This window comes from Sinohyriopsis cumingii, chromosome 6 (genome assembly GCF_028554795.1).
Source record: "Sinohyriopsis cumingii isolate HCF-2022 chromosome 6, ASM2855479v2, whole genome shotgun sequence".
NCBI classification, from domain to species: domain Eukaryota; kingdom Metazoa; phylum Mollusca; class Bivalvia; order Unionida; family Unionidae; genus Sinohyriopsis; species Sinohyriopsis cumingii.
This window is the reverse complement of record NC_142966.1, coordinates 101,549,546-101,567,830: the sequence shown is the minus strand read 5'-3', so window position 1 is coordinate 101,567,830 and position 18,285 is coordinate 101,549,546. Positions and strand designations below refer to the sequence as shown.

Sequence of the window (18,285 nt, the reverse complement as noted above, 5' to 3'; positions counted from 1 at the left end):
TGCATATATTAGTGAACTTACTTGAACTGCCTCATCTTCCTTATTTAGTTTGGTGGCGATCCTAAAGCGCGCGAAACGCTGTTTCCAATCCGGCCACTCCACTGGCTTCCCAAAGTTAAAGCTCTCCGGTGCCTGGAATTTCGCCTTTTTCACTCACTGTAAAAGTTTATATATCCTTTGGAGTCACATCTGACACCATGTCATGAAAATGAGGGAGTCTCAAGTTGTTACACAAACAGTATTTATTCACACACGTGCTGAGTACACATCAATAAGCTTCCATGATAAATCCCGGCGCGCCCTGCCTCCGGGAGCAGTCCCTATCTAATGTTGCAGCTACTAAGGGGAGCAGTTATTAGTTAGAACTAGCAAGTAAACTACGATATGTCACACCATGTAAATGTGACTTTGAACCCCAACTCCAAATGCGATCACCTCTCAATCGGTTCATATCGAGTTGCAATTACAAGGAAAACAGACAGATGGACGGACGGGAGGATATGACGCACACCCAAGATGCACTGAGTAAGGGAGACAAACATATTCTTCTTGGGAAAACACCGATTCTCATGAAAGTGATACTCTAAGAAAGAATGAAAACTTGTATAATCAAACATCGGAAACCTATAATATGCGCATGGTAATCGTAGTTCCTGAGATAAAACAATAATATTTAGAGCACATCTTCATGGCCTAACATAATTTTTTAGACAAAACAGATGACAAATTTATTATGCTTGTATACGTGTCTAAAGACCGACCAAAATAGACCTCGACACGCCATAAAAGTGAAGAATTCATAGACTACCATGATCATCTATTAAACTGCAAACTTTAAAGCAGTTGTATTTTTTTTTAGATCATCGCCACTGTAATGTTCATCATACACATACAATATGTTCAGAATTCAAATGAAGCGTTACTAAGCACGACAAATGAAGCGGTACTAAGCACGACAAATGTCCAACCAATGTGGTCTTCGTAACCAATTTTTCACATAAACTGTTCATAAACCCTGTATCACTGCTTTTAAATTTGCGTAATTTTCATGTTTTATAATATTTTAATAATTGTTTTTCCCACAGTTAATGGCTAATTTAACCCATTTTGTGATGGTCAGTCTATTGTACATAAAGTCCTTTCATCATTTCCCACGCATTTGATCGAACGACTTTCAGATCAAGAGAGAGAGAGAGAGAGGTCATTGTGACTTCCTTAAGCGATGGCGTCACTACAGCGATATAGGTGTTACAACGCTAATACTTGTACAGAGGTACTGAGATTGAACTGGAAAACAGAAACCCAAGGGTCTAAATCTATGGCAGCAATTCTTTTTGTTTTTAAAACAACTACACTAGATATAGAAGACAAATTACACACAATTCGTTTAAAATGTATTGTTAAAAAAATATTTTATTTAATTGGACCTAACCAACTTCACACGATTATATAATTTACGTATCTCAGAATTAAACGCCAAATAAATTGCCAAAAGTGCTCAAGAGTAAAATATTACAAATGCCAAGGTTATTTTCAATCAACGTATTTTATTAAATCTTTATTTTTACCAGAATGCTATTTCCTGTAATTTCAATGGTATTTTATTTCTAAATAAATTATTTGTAGCATGAAGTTGATAGCAAACCATTTCTACAAAAATCAAACTTAATATTCTAAATTAATACAAATTCTAAATAAATTTAAACAATCTAAGACACACTATATTAAAACATTTATATTGTACAGTAATCATAATAGTAACAACATGTTACAAGCTTTCCAGAAGCAGACAAAATAATCTTTAAATGTGTTACACATAAAAATCTCTAACTATAACTAATTACATTCCTGTTACCTTGAAAAGAGGAAGTCAAGGGTCTAAGTTTATGGCAGCAATTCTTGGCGAAGCCACAGAGCTAAGGGTATATATAGTGATCCCTATTCTGGGAGACGTCGGGTTACCATAATAGGGCATGCCTTATAATCCCCAGCTTCACTTTGATCTTGGATCACGCATGACCCTCAAGCTTCAATGATATCTCGCTTCGTCATATCGCTCCCTGTACAACTCAGACCCTGACTAGCTTTTGTTTACGTCAATGTCTGGGAATCTGTAAATCATAACTTCTACTGAAGCTAGTTTTGTTAGATATATATATGTTGTCTTACAGTGAAGCTGGCATAGAGCCACAATATACAGTTAACAATAATAGCATCTACTTGTTTTATAATATATAGCTGTAGTACTGATGGCTTTGTTAAAGGCACCATATTAAAATCAGCTAATACAAAAACTCTAACAATCGTTTTCTTTCTTATATGAATTTAAATTACAATTCCAAAAATCATACTTTTATTAAAATTATATGAATTGAAATTACAACTCCAAAAATCATACTTTCTAAGAATTCCAAAAATTTTGCATCGTAACATATTAGCATAGCTAGACTGAATCAAAAAGTGTATATTTATGGCAGATAAGTTAATCTAAGTTAAAACCAATGTCAGAAATATCGAGATAGGGATGATCAATACTTTTAAGTCATTGTGCCATAGACTTACAAAAGTGCAGCAAAAAGGTCGGACTGCAGAGGAATTTATACATTTAATATGTATGCCCTCCCCACAGAAATGGTCAGTTATCATTTTATTTGACATCCATATTGGATCTTATTTGTTAAAAATCGTAAAGAATTTAATTGTAGGTTTTCAGTTTCAAGATGACCGATATCTGCTCTTTGCACACTCTATATATTTTAATGTTTGTAATTTTGGACTGCTGTATTACACTTTTTATAAATTAGGTAACACAAACCTATATATGCATAGTGCATTTTTGATTATTTAATTTAGTGAAGAACTTAGGTGCTGAAGTAAATTATACAGTTGATTTTTACAAAAATGACAAAAAAGGAGAACAATGGCCTGGGTTTGAATCTCTGTTGAAATACAAACTAAAAATTATCTAACCTGTATGATTATATATATATATATATATATATATATATATATATATATATATATATATATATATATATATATATATATATATATATATATATATATATATGTGTGTGTGTGTGTGTGTGTGTTCATCATCCTGTGATTGACAAAGACAGCATATAGCTATTTGTTAAACTAAACTGGAGTCAGTTAAACTGATAAAAGGCATAAAACGGATATTTAATATTCGACAGATCGCCTTCAGGCGATCTTAACAAACAAAAGTTAAATTTTGGATCTTTTTAAAACAAGAAAGAAAGAATATCCTTTTAGATGCTTAGATAGGTAATGACATTGTTTATTCTTGTGAACACTGTTTTTCAAGACAAAGATGTTAGACAATACATGTACTTTTATTCCACATAAACACTAAATTGGAAACACATTACTTACAGATAAAATTTTTGTTGCTTTGCAATTAAAGTTGAAACATAAGTGAATCAGTTCTTCAAAACTCTATGAGCTCACTATATATATATATATATATATATATATATATATATATATATATATATATATATATATATATATATATTCAGATTTTAGCCTTTCAAAAGTTATTATACTATTAGAAACAGGAGCACAGGTATCACTAACAACCAGTATCACAGTTATCACTCACTAATAACTAGTATCACAGGTAACACTCACTAACAACTAGTATCACAAAATAATCATCTTGACGCTTTGTTCAGGTAATGGAAAATACATACAAATGCATATGCAATATTGAAAACAATCTCTAGAACATATGTAATTTATTTTTAACAAATTCTAGTACATTAGAAGTCATCTGTCAGGTAAAATTGGTACAGTTTAAGAATGTCAGACTGTTACACTGCCATTTCTGTTTCTCAAACTAATTTGAGTTTCTGCTATAAGGTTTCCACATAATGTGAGAGTTGGTTTTGTTGTGTGAAAGGGGCAACTTCAGGGTCTTGTTGTAGAAGGGTCCATATCTGGTCCAGAGTTTTGAGCTTGGGACACAGACCCATGAGCCTGAAACTGTGATAACCCAACACAAGAGACTTGAGGTTGCTGCTGCTGTTGTTGCTGTAAGCTCTGCCGCTACAGCATTTCCTGTTGTGTTGTGAAGTTTTGGGGTTGATACTGAGGCTGCTGTTGCATGCTTGGCATTTGCAATGCTGGATTCTGATGATGCTGTTGCTGTTGTTGTTGCTGTAATCTCTGCCGCCACAGCATTTCCTGTTGTGTTGTGAAGTTTTGAGGCTGTTGCTGAGGCTGCTGTTGCATGCTTGGCATTTGCAATGCTGGAGTCTGAAGAAGCTGTTGCTGTTGTAGCTGCTGCTGCTGTAACTGCTGCTGCTGCAGTCCCTGCTGGCTTCTCTGCTTGATGAAGGCAGCCATCAGTTGTGGGTATGTTTTGAGAATACTAATCACCTCCTGCTGCTGCTGAGGGGAGTTAGGAGACTTCAATGTCTGCAGCAACTGCTGGAGTGCCTGGCTGTGCTGCATCTGACCAGCAGGACGGGGAGGCTGCATATTCATGGCATTTACAACCTGTGGTTGATGAACTGGCATACTGTGGACACCCTGCTGAACTGGAGGCATTGTCCCCTGAATCTGATTCATAGTAAGCATAGCCTGGAAAGCTTGACAAAGAGATTCCTGAGGATTTTCTTGATTATCGGAAGAAGAACCATCATCAAGGTCCATCCCCAACTTATCCATTTTGTGATTATGTCCTTTTTTCTGACAACAAGTATTACACAAGTCAAAGTCCTATAATAAAAAAGAAGAAAAAGATCAGCACAAGACAACATAAAACTTATGTTTCATCTAATAGTTAGATTTAATGGCTGTGTAAAGTTACCTATTTCTCCACTGTTTTCATTAAAAACACAAAAGTACATTCCTCTAGTTTGTTTAATAGAATGTTTTGGTGTTGTCTCCTCATGTCTTGTAAAAGAAAACAACAACTATGAATAGTATCCAAATTACAGGTCTCCCCTCCTGGGACACCCAATCTTTTACTTTAGTACCAGTACATACATAAAAAATAAATGAATTTGCTGACATTGATACCATAAATAAAGAGTTCCTGGAACCATGATAATATTTCAACTACTGTGTAAACTATTTAATGGCCTGTTCATGCAATGCAAATGGAAACACAACACAGTTAATCAAGCCAACAATAGTGGGCAATGCTTATTCATTTTTTCCCCACCAACCACTATTTTAGATTACCTTGAGACTTTTTGCACTATAATTTTTCTTTTAACTAAACATGATCATGTGTCATTGAAATGACGTTCTGACTGCATGATCTTTTCCTATTAATTTTTCCTCTGAATGTTGAACGAACGAATCTGACTTGTCTTCATAATTTTTGTATTGTTGATATAAATATTAGGCATGATAAGAGGACCATTTTGGCTGGTTGCAGGAAGGAATTGCTCTTGTTCCTGGTAGACCAGAGATTGCTCACCTGGCTGACATCTGCCTTGCAGTCAAATACATTAACAGATAGCAAAGAAATCTAGGTTAGTTGGATTCTCTGTGCAGAACTTGTTTTTCCAATATGTTGACTGCATGTCAGGAAACAGCTGTTTCAAGGTTTCTCTATATTCATGCATATAAGAAAACAAATCATCATTTGTCCAATACTGAAAGTCCTTCAAGCCAGGATACTTTGAGTTAAAATTAGTAAAATTCTGTTTAACAGTTTCTAAAATGGTTTTTAAAGGTTTTATTATTTTAATAGTGCTGGTACTTATTTCTTGGCACATTAGCATTTCACAGCAAAAAGTAGGCTATATATGGCGGCGAGTAAGAACGTAGGGGGGAACCCCAGAAAGAACCACCAACCCCCAAGAAACTACTGGCAGCTTTCTCACATACCCACATTGGTCAAGTCCGATAATGAAACCCATGCAGAGGTGAGATGGCAGTGATAGGTAAAGGCGAGTGCTTTATATCACAGTCACTTGGGGCTCCTATGCTGAAAGTATGTCATTCAAGAATGCTTTCTATCAATGTTAAATTTTGCTCAGCAGTTTTTGAAGCAATGCTGTTTAAAGGTTTTCTATATTTAGTGAAAATGGCCAAATTTCATGGCAGATTATCATCTGTACAAAATCTGAAAGGCCTTCATGCCACGTTTGATAAAAACTGTTTTTTTAAACAAATTTTAGAAGGTGACACTATCAACTGTTGACAGTTGCAAGAAAGACCATATCATAAGTTCAGTGGTTCTTATAGTCAGAAAAGCTAATAAAAAAACATTTTGGAATTTGACTCTAAACCTGATAAGAAGGATAAAAGGATCACTAAACTGGTTTCAGACGGAGTGATGATATAACCACATAGTAAATATTCTTAAATCTAAATCAAAGTTATTAAAATTACATCATTCAAGATAGTCATGAGATAAATCCAAACTTGGTTAATTGATAAAAATCCGGTAAGTAGCAATAAGATTTGGCAGCAGTGATGGAATTCCGAGTTAAACAATTTTCATTTAGTGTGAAGTAGACATCGCAAGCCTCTCCGAAATCTCCATGTAGATATGACAGTCCATTTTCGGCAAGAATTATAAAAATTTTCAAAAAGACACTATTTTAATTTATAACTAACTCGGCGTCACAAGAAATTTGGCGATGCCTATGTTGGTGTAAATCAGTTTCAATTAGACCTATACATTCTGTATGCATGAAATGCCACTGGTATATCTATCTCAGTGTGGTCACACAGTGTTCGAATGAGAAACTGTGCACTCAATATGTGAGAAAGAAACTAAATGTCTACCAAATGTCCGAGATTCAATTATAAAAGTTTAACAGGTCATATTTTCTTCAAATATTGTCTCAACAAAGGCAATGTAAGGTACTGCAGTCTCTGCATAAGTGTAGATGCAGACAATTTGTTAAATCTGGGTCAGGATGAATGTACCAAATTTATGCTATTTTTAGTGCATTTCTTTAAGTTCACAAGATTAGCTGGATGTAAAAATAATATGAAATCGCCAGTAACACTGATAGGAAACTATTCTGATCGTACGAGATGAACAGGTCCCAAGTTTTAGCAGAAAAACTGAAATGTAATTTGGGCATATCTACTATGTCTGTTACGTACATATTTATCTGTTGCTCTGATTCAATTTATATGAACGTTTTCATTTGTTGACATTACAGTTGTGTGAGTATATATATATATATATATATATATATATATATATATATATATATATATATATATATATATATATATATAGAGAGAGAGAGAGAGAGAGAGAGAGAGAGAGAGAGAGAGATGCATATGATCATAACCGATTCCTAAATAAGTGCAGCAACGCGTGTCAACATAAAAGAATCAAGCAACTATAGAAGAATTGACATTTTCTCACACGAAAGAATCTTTTTAATTTGTGAAGTTCACTATAACCTGTAGCGAATAATACTGACAACAAAATGGTCTTGGTAGAAATGCTCCATCTCTTTCAAAGGAGTTGATAAATCTTGGTCAGTGAAATTGACAAGGGATTCCTTAGGTTCCACTCTGGATATTCACATTGTTGGACAGTTTTAAAACTAAAGAAAAGACATTCCCATGATCCTTTTCCAACTGGTAATCATGGGTGTCTGTAGAGATTTTTCAAAGTTGGGAGGTGGGGTGCCAAAATCAAAGATTATTTACGTGGTATGTATGTTTTACTGGAGCATGTTTGTCTACAACATTTAACATAACTTTTTCTAAATTATTATAGGGTCGACAGCAGATTCTGAGTCAATACTGGAAGACAGGAGAGTAAATGAAGCATTTTGTAGATCATTTACAAAGGCAATCACATTAAATCTTTGAAAGTTCTCTTAACTGAGTAAAGACCAAATTATGAAAGTCTCTAACACCAGTAGTCACAATTAAGGTAGTTATGCAATGACTTTGTTTATCTGTAAGAATGGGATCAACAGAAGTGGATTACATTAATTCTCAAAACATGTAGGTTGTCACGAAGCCTGCATGCCATATAAAAGATATCACATCTTTCACAAAGGAATCAGAATTTTTAAAGGTTTTGCATATAAAAATTTAGGTCACCAATGATAATAAGGTGTCCACACTTTACCGGACGTTTGTCAAGCGATTTTACAAGACATTCCGAAAAGTACTTTTAAGCTACAAGCAAGACCTAATGATTCTCAGGGCTGTGCCAGCTGAAGTTCATTTATCTCATCACCACCACAGTAGCCAGATCGGCAGAGATGTAGTGCAACAGCAATACATGGGAACAGCATTCCCTTACTTTTGTATGCTTCATATTGTCCCCCCTCCCCATATCTGATTAACATTTTTGTTCCATTAACATTCCCTCACTTCTTTATTTAGCACTACACCACTGTGGACTGGACTGTGTATGGAAGGATGAATATGCAGACTGACACTCTTACACTTACACCTACCTTTTCTATTATTTATCTTCTGTCCTACTGCTAGCTTCGCTCCACGCATCTTATTTCTCCAATAAACTCCAATAATCGTACAAATTATAAAATGGTCCAAAACATATTATAACACCATTTGAAAGTGATGACTACCAGTGAAATTGGCTGAAGGTTTTAACTGAAGAGAAGACGTTTACCAAACATACACTAAACAACTCTACCAAACTCCATGGCTTCAGTACTGACACACAAAAAGTGTGCCGACAAAAGTGTACTGTGAAAAACACATGCTCTCATGAAGTCATTCTAAAAAAGTTATACTCTAACATATGTTGTTAGTGCTACTCAGCACACTGGAAACAAACAAAAATACTTTGATTAATGGTTTTGAGAAGTCCACACATTTTTTAATGCATTTACTCTAACATACTGTGCTTTTACTCAGCAAACATAAGAAATATTTCCTCATGGCGTTTTCAGTCAACTGAAAGCCAACACTACTATGTGTAGGCTTGAAATCATATTAATCTTTATTATCAATAAAAATAACTTTCACTTCATTAATATTGCATTTTTATATACTTTCTTTTCTTTTAAGCCAATCATATAACTCATTATAACATTATGTATATATTTTCACTTGCATTGATACCCTTTACTTGATTTTTTAATTTTTTAAATTGCATTCAAGTAAACTATAATTTTAATTTCACAAACACATGATATATATATATATATATATATATATATATATATATATATATATATATATATATATATATATATATATATATAATAATAATAATAATAATAATAATAATAAAATCCATTTTATATTACAAATATTCTGCAAGATTAGTCCTGAAAGCTTCAGCAGTTTATTTCAGTCATGATCATATGAAAGAAAAAGAAAACGGAAACAACAATATAGACATTTTCGTTCCAATCCAAGAAAGAGTGGTGAAATAACGTCTTTTTAATTAAAATACATTCACAGACATCCAAAAGTCAATAATGTTTTGGGCCATTTTATAATTTGTACTGGAATACATTGGAGTTAAACGACGCGTCCCCTTCCTTTCTATAGTCTTGACCGCGCACCACCAGTTGCTTAAAAGACACGTGTGTCTGCGTCAACGTATTTAAAGATAGATTTATTGATGAGGACTAGACACGCTGTGGAATAACCATTTAGTCTTAATTAGATACTGCTCATAAGGAATCTACCCCAGGTACTCATATTCTAGTTTTTTCATCCTACGTGCTGGGATATCTAAACGAATAAATGGCATTTGCCATTATCCCACTACCACTGGCAATACGATCCCTCCTCTCAAGTTTGTACCCGTCAACAAATGTCACTAAAGGAAGAATTAAATCTGCTTACCGATATAACATTAATATAGAAATCAACAATTATCAAACAATTTCTGTAAACTTGTATCTTACACTGTTTATGTTTCAACGGGCAACGGTCAAGTTCGTTATATGTCTTCCGGGTATGGTGGGGGGTATGGTATGTAGCCTGGTTCCCAGCCCATTTGTGTGTGTGTGTGTGTGTGTGTCTATCTCTCTCTCTCTGTATATATATATATATATATATATATATATATATATATATATATATATATATATATATATATATATATATATATATATGAGATAGTACTAGTTGTATTAATATAGTAATTCTGCCTACTATTATCAAGCATTCTTGTATAGAATCCAGGGATACCACTCTCCGTTCTGTCTGGGGCATATTTATAATTCTCTACAATTAATTCTATATACCTTGATTTCTTTCATAGGAATCCGGAATGACTGTGTAGATACATGATAATTAATTACTATATAGGTTGTCATGCGAATGTGTCTGCTAGACACTAGTGTATGAGTAACATCCTTGTTTGGTGATGTGTGTGCTTAGTCGTGCCGTTTACCTGCGGACCAGGGGAATTTCCCTACAGTACGAATTAAAAAATTTCTAACTTGTATGATAGTATTATTTGTATTAAAATATTAATTCTGCCTGCTATCATCAAGAATTCTTCTATAGAATCCAGGGATAGCACTTTCCGTTCTGTCTAGTTTATATATATATATATATATATATATATATATATATATATATATATATATATATATATATATATATATATATATATATATATATAATGTGTGTGTGTGTTGAGAGAGAAATACAAGAACAACGTAGACCAATCTGTTGTGGACACACGGTACTAATTGTATGGAAAACCGGGAACCAGTCTGGAAATGGGTGGACATAAATTAGAGTATATATGGGTTTGGCTGGCCAGTATTGGTTGATAATGAAAGTTATTTTCTACGAAAAGAAGCTTTTGAGAGCTTATCCGAGTTGTAACTAAAAAAAATAAAGACATTGTTTTATTGATTGAATTTCAGTCCTTCAACAGTCTTGAGTCTGGAACACTCATTACTAAAATTATAGCACGTGAGTCTTCAAAGCGGAATTCAAAGCATGTTTCCATCTTACTATTCAATCACTGATCTAATTACACCATCGCTTGCTTATCATCTGATCATCACAATATTGTGTATAAGCTTCCAGACCTTGTTACATTAGGGGGTATTTGATCTAAAGGTCTGTTCTGGCATGCTAGATTCGATAAGTGTTAAATGGGGTTCTCCAGGGATATTAGTTTGGGTTGTACAGATCGATGGTTCATTTCTAGGACACGCCAAAACATTTGCAGTGAATAGAGTTCTCTCAGGTAACTTTTGATTGGTTTTAGTGAGTAACCGTCTGTTTCGTCGGTAAACGCCATCATCCTTCGTTTGAAAGGAAAATGACTTATTCATCATACAGGCTATTAGGATTCGGATTCTACATGAATGTTTTGGGGAAAAATTCGCATGCATGAATTAAATATTTTTTGAAGACATTTTCAAAATTGCTTTCCTTTTAATAGAAAAAATGTTTAACCGTTGAATACTGACAGTTCAGTCAGTTTTACTTGGCCAAAATTTACTTTTTAGCTTTTGTTGCGGACTTTGATAATGTTTGCAGGTTTCCTGATTTTACCAAATTGAATTCTAACATTGCCATTTATACGGAGGGATTTCAATTATTTTGATGACATATCAACATATCTTTTGCATGGTTTTTCTTTGCAGCATTGTTTGTTATACAATATTTGAGTCTAGGGTCATGGGTTTGAGAAGTGTTTTATAGGCAATACAGATTTAGTCTTCTTATCCAACAACAGTTGGGCTGAGGAGAAGCCACAATCAAGAGAAGAATTCCTGTATTAAGGAATATCAAAATAAGGGTCTTACTGTCCTTTGCTTTTGAAACAGTCTCTTAGCAATAGAAACTGTATTTTCTGCTAATCCGTTTGACGTGATGGCTTGAGGTCGTATGCTCGTATCCCCATTCATTTGTAAAGGTAGCCAATTCTTGGGATGAGTACTGTGGACCATTTCACTTATGCAAACTGCACAAATGCTACTACGAGACGTACACTTTCAGTTTTCGAATAACTGTTGAACTAATGGTGTCTGACAAAATGTCATCTTCAAAGAATCAACTATGATAGTCAACAACCAAAGCAATTTTTACCTTCAAAAGTGAAAATGTCAGTACCAATTTTATGATATGGCCTTTGTGGAAATTCATGCAGGATTAAGGGTTCCTTAGCGTTAGAGTCCCTATGAGTCAAACATACCGAACACGTATTCAGTAATATCTTAGGACATTCCTGGCGAAAATATATCTTTCCCATCTTTCGCACGTATTAATGTCTTATTTACACCGAAGTGTCCTAGGTGAACTGTCGTAACATTTCCTGTCTCAGTAATCTCGGCATGATTAACTTTTGATCTCTAAAAATTAGACCATCTTCTAGTTAGGGTTCTTCTTTATGATTCCAGAATTCGTGCGCAGCTAGATTACAATCAGTGCTAAAATTCAGCCATCCTGGAACTGTTGTCTGTATCAAAGTTTGCATTTGCTGATCGATTGTGACCACATTTCTTAATGATTCCATTGTAAACATTTATTGTTTTATGGTATGTACATACACGTCAAGACCTTCAACTGAATCGGGGTATGTGTCTGGTAATGACTGTCTTGACAAATAGTTGCTTATAGGTAAACCTTGCCGCTAACAAGGTGTTCTTCACTGCTGTATTTCTGCAGCTGTAACATCATCCGCTGAAGGCACGGAGGATTTACAGGGTTTTTTTCATCATAGACTCTATGGGTTTATGGTCAGAATGTACCCCTACGAGTCCACTAAACACTAATTGGTGTAAACGTTTGCAGCCATCATGTATAGTCAAAAGTTCTTGTCCAGTCAAGGCGTAATATATTTCTGTTTTTGTCAAATTCTTATATGTAAACATCGTAAGTCGGCCATTTTGCATTAAATACGAACACATGTCAGATTTTGATGCGTTGACCTCTAATGTCACGGGTTTGCGTGGATTAAAGTACTGTAACGAGGAAAACCTGATGACGGTAATTTTCGTTTCGTTAAAGTTTATGTTTTGATTTTAAATCTTAGCGGGCCTTGTATTGCTATCTAGCGTCTTAGTTTTGGGCCATGTGATTCCGCCTGGGTATATATACGTGCCAACTGTGGCTGCTGCGGTAGTGTGTTTTGCAAGAGGTATGATGTGAAGACGTGTCCTTGCAAGTGAAGCAGTATAACCAACCCGCCCGAGCAAACACATTTGGTTGTATTTCGTTTAACAGGAGAGAGCCAGGCCAGGGAATCGGACAAGTTTTGGAACAAGATCTTTCGTCGACCAAAAGACAGGCGCTTTAAGGCTCGACCAAGGAATGGAGAGATCTTGCGGCAATACACATTTGGACTGAAGGTCTCTCTTCTCGCATCATTTCGCACTGTATTCTCTCTCTCTCTCTCTCTCTCTCTCTCGGTCTTGAGCGAGTCACGAAGCGCGACCACGACTCACTCGACGACCCAGTCGGCAACTCGGCGACCAGAGGAAACCCAGTCGGTGACCCTGCGACCAAGTCGACGATACAGTCGACGACTCTGCGACCAAGCGACTCAGTCGGCGACAGACCATCAAAATATAACCCTATTAAATATGAACACTGTTTTTCCTAAGTGCCCAATAAAGATAAAAGATATCAATAAATTTCAAAAAGAATTGTATATATATCCGTACATGTTGATACTATTGGACTGAAGTGATGAAATAAACCACATAAAACCGGTTAAAATTAAAGAGCATCCCATGTTCAGATGTTGATTTTATTTGATGGAGAAAAATCTTAATTAGGATGAAATTAATTATTTATCAAGGCTGTCATGTCAGATAAACCAATACACATCTAAAATGTATTTTGTACAAAGTGTTTAAATTAAATCTGTGATCAATTACAGTATATCAACAAAACAGATTGCGTAATCAGGCAAATTATGCAGTTGATATATGAGCTGAAAACGGTTTTGTTGTGAAATTTGGAAACTACTATCATAGTTTAAAAGTTAGTTTGAAATTTATTGTGATTTTAAACGTATTATAGAACTAAATCCCTTAGAAAATTTGTTCGGGAAGAATGGGCTCGTGAGTGGGATTAAAGACTAAAGGAGAGGAAGGTAGAAATGGAAACGAGTGAAATAGAGAACAAACTGACGAAAGAAAGATAGCATTTGGGAGGCAGAAAGTATTTTTTGAGAAGAAGATAGAATTCGGGATGCTAGAATGATATCATTTGAAAGGGAGATGATAAGATTTTAGGAATGGTCGGTAGAATTAAAGAAGCAGAAAGAGATGGAAAGAATAGGGTGTGAAAGAAAAAGGGTAGAGTTCGAGGAAAGGAAATTAGAGGAAATAGAAAGCGCAGTCAGAGGAAAGAAAGAGATGGAAGCCATATAATTACAAGACAGGAAAATGAATCAAGAGTATAAAAGACAATATGGTTCATTACAGCCTAAGGGGGGGGGGGAAGACTCTAACTTGAGCACGTTGAGAGGCCAAAAAATACCCCCATTTGAAAACGATAAGGATAACATGGATAGGCTTTAGGATAGGTTTGAAATACGAAGAAGCGGAGAAAGGATTATTGGGTAAAGCGCTAGATGTTTATTCTTGTCGCCCCGCGAACGACGCGCTAGATTACAATGCACAGAGAGGCGCTCCATAAGAGACACGAGTTAACCGATGAAGGGTTCCACAAGGAGTTTAAGCATAGTAAACCCGAGAGAGGCGAAACATTTACCCAGCTTCGATAGTCCAACAGTAACATCACAGCCGCCAGTTTATTTTTTAATCACGTGTTTACCAAGTTTGACGAATGTGAACATTTTTCTCCATATCGAACACGTGTTCCAGTGTTCGCAGCTATGACATTACGTGTTTGAACCTGTACTGGATTTGCAGTACGAGTATTCATGAGGTATCGCACACAATATGAAGACATGTTTGTATTATACAACAGGTTATATTCAACTTGGCATCAGAAAAAACCCCGAAAAACTCTTCTTTTTTTTTACCGTCCTTGATTCTTTTGTACAGGCGAAGATCAAATTACCCAAGCACGGTGATATGTTTCGAAACTCAGTTTGCGCGATGTTTACTGGCCCGGTTTGATCAAGTAAAACTCCACTGTTGTTAAGTATGATTTTGAGATGGTTAACGTGGAATCGATTGTTCATAATTGAGTCGCCAGCGGACCAACAATCGTGTCATGACATACTCAGAGTTTTTATGGCAGAGGATCTTTGAAAATCCATCTGTGCAGGTCTTACTGTACCAGGAAACTGAAAAAAGAGTGTGTCCCAACAAACAACAAAGAATGCATATGAGCTATGAACCAAAGAGGTATACAGGAAATTTAGTGGTTTCGATAAGTCACTGGTGAGCTGTTTACATGTATAATAGAATAGTTGATATAGCTGAAGCTGAAGAATGTGACCAAGACCAAAACTATTGATACATTTTATCCATTTACTACCGAAGGCAAGACGAAGTCCCCCAAATGAACTGAAGCAATTTCCCCAACTCTAGAAGCGGAGGCGGCAGCTCCACATGAACCTGTACGAACAAGCGAACTACATGGAATAAAAAATATGAAATGCTTCAGAAATCAAATAAATTTCTTGAAAATCCAGCACCTCCACGGGCACTCGAACCATTGTATAAATCCGAATCAGACCTCGAAGAATTGTCCAGGATAAAGCAAGAACAAGTAAAGAAAGGAAGCGGAATTGGTAGGCTGCTTGTCCCTCACAACCATGAGGATTGGTTAGAAACGCTCATGGAGTCAGTTTGCGCAGGAAACGTCGCACCATAAGTTATTAATGAGGTCGCATCAATTTGTTTCTCACCATTGACATCATGGACCTGGAACGTTTCGGGTGTTAATCCACGAAGTTGTTAAAGACGTCGATGATATATTCGATGAACGTGCAGACACCGCTTTTAAATTTTAATGCACTTCTTGATTTTCCCCAAATTAATTTTGCAGTGCAGGGTGTCGTTGCATTACCTCGATGATCACGATCTCATCAACGAAACCAAACATGTATGTGACTTTTTCTTCGCCCGAGAATGTTAATAAGATTCTAGCGGATAAGTTAATTTTGCCTGCAGTACCCAACGGTACCAATTATACTATTGTGTCAGATAATGTCAGTACTGCCACCATAACTCAGGTTAATCTGACCTGTGACGCCATCAGTGGTAGTTATAAAACTTCAGCCTCGATAGCGCAAGCGGCGCAGGGTATATATTATTTGGGGTTTGCCCTACTGAGGCCCCCCGGTGATCTAAATATCAATTAGTCCCGCATCGCCCATGTATCTTCCATGTCATAATGGCAGGTCGATGCATAGTCGTTTTACCTTTGTGGACCAGGACAAGCACACTTCAGACTTCTGCGGGGAGACATTGATGATACGGTATTAGAGACCAACTTGATATTTAAATACAGTGACAGTCGTACGTGGATGTGTGATGCCTGTAATTTTGTCAACTCGAGTAAACGTGTTTACAATGCATATTACGAAACTGGCCTTAACAAAGTTGTTCGTTGGTTATTTACAGACGCAAAATATGCTTGCGGTCTTATCATGCATCAATAGCTAAACAAGTTGCAATGCGAGTCGCTGATAGTATCAAAAGTGTTGCGGCAAATCTTTTGAAAAATCTAGAATTGCGACCGATTCAGTAAATTAGAGATCGACTACGACGAATAGTGACTCGGCAAGCAAAAGAGTTTACACTATCATCAAGACCGAAAATATTAGCCCAGGGCAATAAAATCATCACTGAAGAAGCACTACCACATATAGCTGATTCAGTGATTGCAAATATGGGAAGTGCAATACGGTTGTCTCGCAAAAGGTATTAGACGAAACCCATAAAGTGTAAGCAATGGCCCAATTTAAAGGTACATTTAATCCCGATCCTTTAGGCTGATTCAGTGTGGTTTTTCTCTCATACAGGAGCTGCCATTTTTGTTAGCTGTGTTATTAGATTATGTACAATTTTCAAAAGTACAATATCCAAAGAAATTTCAGCCACAGTATGTGAAAGTAACATAGACGTAACATAAACGCATGCCAACATTCGCTCCATTGTGCATATTGCAAATGCAAACAACGCCTGTCATTCTCTATGAAATACATAATATACGTAGAGCTCTTCCAAGAAAAAAATAGGACTTAAGGTATCACTCATCGATTTCACATATATAAGTCTTGAAAGTTCAGTCAAATAATAATAATAATAATAATAATGAGGACTTTGTATAGCGCTTAATCTTTAGAAGCTCTAAGCGCTTTACATTAGACAACACCAATAAGATAAAAAAAAACATATAATAATATTATTACAAAAACAAACACCATGAAATTAGAAAAACATTAAAAAATAAAAAATCATGCTGAGAATATTTAAGGTAGGAAAGATTATTAGGTCTTCAAGTTTGTTCTTGCAGTCGAAATAGGTGAGTTTTGAGAGCAATCTTGAATGTGATCACTGTGTCTTTGTGTCTAAGTTCAGTGGTCAATTCATTCCACGTTACTGGGCCCTGGTATGCGAAAGAACGCTGTCCATATGATTTTGTTTTCATAGTGGGAATAATGAGTATACGATTGTCACAAGAGGAGCGTAAGTATCTTGCTGATGTGTACACATGGGTGAGGTCGGATAGGTATGTTGGACTAGAGTCCGACAGTGAAACGTAGCACAGAGAACAAATTTTGTGTTTGATTCTGGATCCAATGGATAGCCAGTGTAGGGTACAGAGCAGTGTGTAGGTGTGCTCTGATCGTGGTACTCTAAGTATGATCCGAGCAGCTGTGTTTTGAACATTGTGAAGTTTGTGGAGTAGATATTGAGATGAACCAGACAGAATTGAGTTACAATAGTCCAGTCTTGAAAGTACTAATGAACACACAAGTGTTTTAGTGGCATCAACTGAAAGATATTTGCGAATTGAGCTGATGCGTCTCAGCTCAAGATATGCAGCCTTGTATATGTTCATGACATGTTGGTGCAATGTGAGAGTACTGTCCAGAGTAACACATAGGTTTCGTACTGATTGTGTGAATTTAATGTTGGTGTTGCTGATATTTATTGTTTGAGGTAAAGGATGTGAATGAGAAAGTCTTTTTGTTGTGATCAGAATGGCTTCAGTTTTATCATCATTCATCTGCAGCTTGTTACATGTCATCCATGATTTCACCTCAGAAATGCACCTCTCTACACCTTGGATGGTAGGATCAACTTCAGTTGGGTGGCTAGATTTGTATATTTGGGTGTCATCAGCGTACAGTTGGTGAGACACTGGATGATGATCTATGACACTTGAGAGCGACCGAGTGTACAGAATGAAGAGAACACGTCCAAGAACAGA

The 18,285-nt window shown here is 35.9% G+C and overlaps 1 protein-coding gene across 1 annotated transcript; it reads right to left on the bottom strand.

Annotated features, from left to right (window-relative positions):
- Positions 1-1,527: 1,527 nt before the first annotated feature.
- On the bottom strand, positions 1,528-9,872 carry LOC149797574 (uncharacterized). Its single transcript, XM_089962473.1, has 2 exons — positions 9,796-9,872; positions 1,528-4,746 (listed from the first exon to the last, which is right to left on the bottom strand). The coding sequence occupies exon 2, from the start codon at positions 4,693-4,695 to the stop codon at positions 4,072-4,074; it is 624 nt and encodes a 207-aa protein (XP_089818599.1). The 5' UTR covers positions 4,696-4,746; positions 9,796-9,872; the 3' UTR covers positions 1,528-4,071.
- Positions 9,873-18,285: the final 8,413 nt, after the last annotated feature.

What these genes read in the sequence shown, in the direction of transcription:
- LOC149797574 (XM_089962473.1), bottom strand. Translation starts at nt 4,695, where the DNA reads ATGGATAAGTTGGGGATGGACCTTGATGATGGTTCTTCTTCCGATAAT.